This window comes from Pseudopipra pipra, chromosome W (assembly GCF_036250125.1).
Source record: "Pseudopipra pipra isolate bDixPip1 chromosome W, bDixPip1.hap1, whole genome shotgun sequence".
NCBI lineage: Eukaryota > Metazoa > Chordata > Aves > Passeriformes > Pipridae > Pseudopipra > Pseudopipra pipra.
Window position 1 is genome coordinate 25,613,055 of NC_087580.1, and position 5,012 is coordinate 25,618,066.

The 5,012-nt window shown below is 53.9% G+C and overlaps 1 protein-coding gene across 1 annotated transcript; it reads left to right on the top strand.

Annotated features, from left to right (window-relative positions):
• Nucleotides 1-854: 854 nt before the first annotated feature.
• LOC135405488 (olfactory receptor 14J1-like) lies at nucleotides 855-1,772 on the top strand (the record flags this gene model as incomplete). Its single annotated transcript, XM_064640188.1, has 1 exon — nucleotides 855-1,772. A coding segment is annotated over exon 1 (918 nt), but the record flags the coding sequence as incomplete, so codon positions are not given.
• Nucleotides 1,773-5,012: the final 3,240 nt, after the last annotated feature.

The window sequence follows — 5,012 nt, forward strand, 5'->3', positions numbered from 1 at the left end:
ACTGGCTGGATGGTTGAGAGCTCCCTGCAGGAGGAATCTTGGCAGGGCTGCACACGGTGAGTCTGTGGCTGCAGGGCAGTGCAGGGGCAGCTCCTGGAGGCATCTCCTAAAGCTGGCCCAGCCCCAGCTGATGGGATGGGTGAGCAGGGGCTGTTTTGGGGCACTTTGGAAGAGCTGTGAAGCCGGGGGTGCAGCCAGGGGTGCCCAGGGCTGTGGGGCAGAGCAGGGTCCTGCAGCCCAGGGCACTCTGCTGGGCAGGGACTCTGCTGCCTGCCAGGGGCAGCTCTCAGCCGGCCCGGGGAGCTGCTCCCAGGGCTGGGGCAGAAGGGCTGTGGGCAAGGAGCAAACCTGGCAGCTGAGGAATGATCTTTTCCGTGTCTCACTGTTGCAGGGTCAGACCTGCTCACAGACCACTACGTGATATTGAATGGAGAATTTTTTGCAAAGCTCACAAAAGACAGGGGCTACAGGAAAGGAATTAGTCCTGAGGTGTGTTTCCTGCTTAGGCATTGTAGCATAGACATTTTTCTCTCAGTTCAGGAGGCTGCAATGAAATTCCAGCTCTTTTACTCTCACAGATGAATATTTCAGGCAGTCTCAGAAATGAGCACAGGATCCTGGGCAGTGCTGAGCCTTCCCTTGGGGGTGGGCACTATAAGCTGAGTTTTTGGCGGTACATGACCAGAGCTGCTGCTCCTCACAGCACCCTCAGAAAACACAAACCAGAGAAAAGAAATGCCTTTCACTTGGAGGGGATTTCCTTGAAAACTGCACTGGCTTTGCTGAGAGGGGGCTGTCTTAATTGTTCTCTGTGCTTTCCTTTTCTGAACAGACCCTGTCCTAAGGAACAGCAAATGCCCAACAGCAGCTCCCTCACCCAGTTCCTCCTCCTGGCAGTCGCAGATAGGCGGGAGCTGCAGCTCCTGCACTTCTGGCTCTTCCTGGCCATCTCCCTGGCTGCCCTCCTGGCCAACGGCCTCATCCTCAGCGCCGTAGCCTGCGACCACCACCTGCACACCCCCATGGGCTTCTTCCTGCTCAACCTCTCCCTCACAGACCTGGGCTGCATCTGCACCACTGTCCCCAAAGCCATGCACAATTCCCTCTGGGACACCACAACCATCTCCTACATGGGATGTGCTGCACAGCACTTTTTCTTTTTCTTCTTCATCTCAGCAGAGTTTTTCCTCCTCACCATCATGTGCTACGACCGCTACATTGCCATCTGCAAACCCCTGCACTACGGGACCCTCCTGGGCAGCAGAGCTTGTGCCCACATGGCAGCAGCTGCCTGGGCTGCTGGGTTTCTCAATGCTCTGCTGCACACAGCCAATACATTTTCCCTGCCCCTGTGGCAGGGCAATGCCCTGGGCCAGTTCTTCTGTGAAATCCCACACATCCTCAAGCTCTCCTGCTCACAGTCCTATGTCAGGGAACTCGGGCTTCTCTTGATTTCCACCTCTTTAGCATTTGGCTGTTTTATTTTCATTGTTTTCTCCTATGTGCAGATCTTCAGGGCTGTGCTGAGGATCCCCTCTCAGCAGGGACGGCACAAAGCCTTTTCCACCTGCCTCCCTCACCTGGCCGTGGTCTCCCTGTTCCTCAGCACTGCATTTTTTGCCTACCTGAAGCCCCCCTCCATCTCCTCCCCATCCCTGGATCTGGCTCTGTCAGTTCTATACTCGGTGGTGCCTCCATCACTGAACCCCCTCATCTACAGCCTGAGGAACCAGGAGCTCAAGGATGCCCTGAGAAAAATGATAACTGGATGCTTTTCAGGAGCAATAAAGTGCCTGTTTTCTGGTGTGTAGCATTCAGAATGGGACTGATCAATGGCCCAGCCTTCCTGCTGTGGTTTTTCGTGAAAGTCATTGGGTTTTCTTGCAATAATTTTCTGTGCAATGAAATATTATTATGCATCTGCCTTCTAATTCAGTATCTACCCATTGAATTTGACCCAGAGATGTATAAATGATGAATTGTGCTCTCTGAGTCTTTAAACAAAATAAAGGACCCTGCAGTGCCTTCTTTGTCCAAGACCCTTCTTCTCAGATGTTCCTAAAGGACAGCACACTGCAGGACAGGGGGTATTTACAAACAGGAAGGGGACAAGAATCCCAGCCCAGCAGCACTGCCAGGGAGCAGCAGTGCTTGGTCTTTGCAGAGCTGCTCTCTTGCCACTTCCACACTGTCCTCCTGAGCCCCTTTCTCGCTGTAAGGCCTGAGTGCTCTCTGAGCACAGTCCTGGGGGCTGGAAGCCCTTGGAGCACAGGCAGGGACAGGCCCTGGGAACTTGTGAAGCAGAGCTGGGCTCCCTTCCAGCATCTCCAGGATGCTGTGGGATCTTCTGAGGGCACTGCATGGACTGGGTCACTTCTTCTGTGACCTTGCTCCAGGGCTGGAACTCTCCTGCAGTGACACCATGACACTCCTGCTCTCTGCTTTCCAGGTTTCATTTTCAGATCCAGTCTTCCCCTCCTGTTCCCAGGGACATCCTGTGAGTGCTTCAGACCTGCCATCCTGGGGCAGCTCCTGCCCAGCGTGGGCAGGCACAAGGTCTCTCCACCTGCTCCTCTCACCTCCCCAGTGCCACTGTTTTCTGCAGCCTCCTCATCCTTGCCCAGCACAGCCCTCCTGGCACAGTTGGACACAGCCCTTGTTCTACCCCCTCCTCAGGCACCTGCCCAACCCCCTCAGCTCCAGCCTGAGGGCCAGAAACCTTCAGGGCAGGGAGGCACTGGGGAAAATGCTGAGCAAACCTTTCAGCTGCACTCAAATCCAATTGGAGGGGTTGGTCTCTAGGAAGAAATCCCTTCTCATTCTCCAGAACCACCAGGACAACCTGTGTTGTGTCCTGGGCACTCCTCTGGAAGTGTGGGATATGGAAAAGGTTTTGGTGTCAGGGATATTGAGAAGGCTGGGCAGTGTCACTGGGAGACCTCTCCCAAAGCCTTGCAAAGGCCAGAGCCATCCCAGAGCTTCCTGGGGCCTTGGCAAAGGCAGATATGGCACCAGTCTGCAAACAGGGCAGCAAGGAGGGTTGGGAGACTTCCAGACTGCTCAGGCTCAGCAGGGAAGGGGATAGGGCAAGTCCTCCTGCAGCCATTGCCAGGCATGGGAAGGACAAGGCAGGGATTGCAGAACCCCTGTGGGAGGGAATAGAGGATGTTGTGTGCCCAGATTTCATCAAGGCCCTTGACATGGTCTCCTGTGGTCTCCTTATGGCCAGACTGGTGAGAGGTGGACTGAAGACGTGGAAGATGTGGTGGGTGGCAAGTTGGCTGAATGAAGAGTGTCAAATAAAATCCATGGTACAAAGTCCTCTTGGCAGCAACTTCCTGATGAAATCCCTCAGTGATCAGCCCTTGTACCCCACTGTAGAAGAGCTCTCGATGTAATGAGACAAAATGCATTTTCTAGTCATTTGTGAATGATGCCAAATTTCAGGGAGCCCTTGAGTAACCTGTCCTGGTTTAAAGACACATATTGGCGCTGGAACTCCAATAAAAAGAACTCACTCTCCTTTTATTCCCTACCAATACAAGGAGACAAAATACAAGGAGGTATAAGTGAAAAAATAAGAGGTTACTGACAAGAAATATAGCAGCAAAACCAGCAATACCAACAGAACAGTTCAAAGCAACAGCAGAGAGAGAAATTGCCTCCTCTCTCTGCTCCTGCCCCAACTCCCTTTTGTAAACAGGTGTGAACAGGGATCAACATGTGCCTCCCTTCCCCCTTTTCCCCCGGAATGAACAATGAACAACAACAACAACAACAACAAAACCCAAAAACAAACAAAAAAACCCCACAAAAAAAACCAAAAAAAACCAAAAAAACCCCCCAAAACAACAAACAAACAAACAAACAAAAAACACAGGAAAGAGGGGGCAAAGCAAAATGTGGGAAACTCTCTGGTCTGAGATCAGTTGTGCTGCCCAAGAACACACTGACTCCAGAGGTGTCCAAGCGGGGCAGAGCCGGCGACTCCGGTCCGTGCGGCGGCGGGGGGGAGGCAGCGGCTCTGCTTGATTCCATGGAGTTCTGGGGAGGCACAGTGGCCCCTTGGTTCCAAGAGGTTTTGAGATATCTCAGGGTTCCTTTGGTTTCAAAGAGACCCTGCATGTCACAGTGGTCCCTTGGTTCCATGGGATTCCACAGTGTCCCTGCATTCCTTTGGTTCCATGAGGCCCTGCAGTGTCACGGTGCCACTTGATTCCGTGATGTTACAAAGAATCAGAATGGCCCCTTGATTTAAGGCCAACTGCACATGGGGCTGCCTTGGGGGGAGTGTGGGCACCCAGACAAGGGAGTTGTCACCTCCCTGGACTCAGCCCTGGGGTCACCACATCTGGACTGGTCTGTCTGTCTGTGAGGTTCCCCATTCTGGAGGAATGAGGAAGAACTGGAGATAGTCTAGAGGAGATCTGACAGGATGGAGCTTTTCTCTGTATTGGAAATAGAATGAAATCTCCACAAAGAGTAGCATGGAAGGTTCAGACTGAAGGTGAGGAAGAAGAAATGTCACTCAACGGGGACCCTTGTGGTGCAAGAGGTCACCCAGAGGGAGTCAGGATCAGCCCATGGCTTTGTGTTCCAGGGAACAGCCAGAGCTGGTGCAGAGACATCAGGGAGGGTCTAGAAATGCTGCTGGGAGGGGGTGGGAAAGCAGGAGGGGTGTGTGCAGCCTGCAAGGCCAGAGCAGCAGCAGGGCCAGGGCAGGACAGCCTGCAGGAGAGATGGCCAAGGGCTCTGGCAGGGCTGCAAGGCCCAAAGGCACCCAGGCCTTTGTTCCCTGGCCTCTGGCAGCTGCCTCTGCCACTCAGGCCACCACAACCAACTTTCCTGGCAGGTTCTGCATTTGGTTTCTGCCTCACCCCTCCCTCAGCAGCCTGGCAGGGGTTGCCCAGTTTTGGGCCTTTGTTGTTCCTCCCCCTCCCATCCCAGTGCCCCCCAAACAGCCCTGAGCCAGCCGGGAGGGACAGGATCTGCTGGGCCAGGGCCTGGGGCTC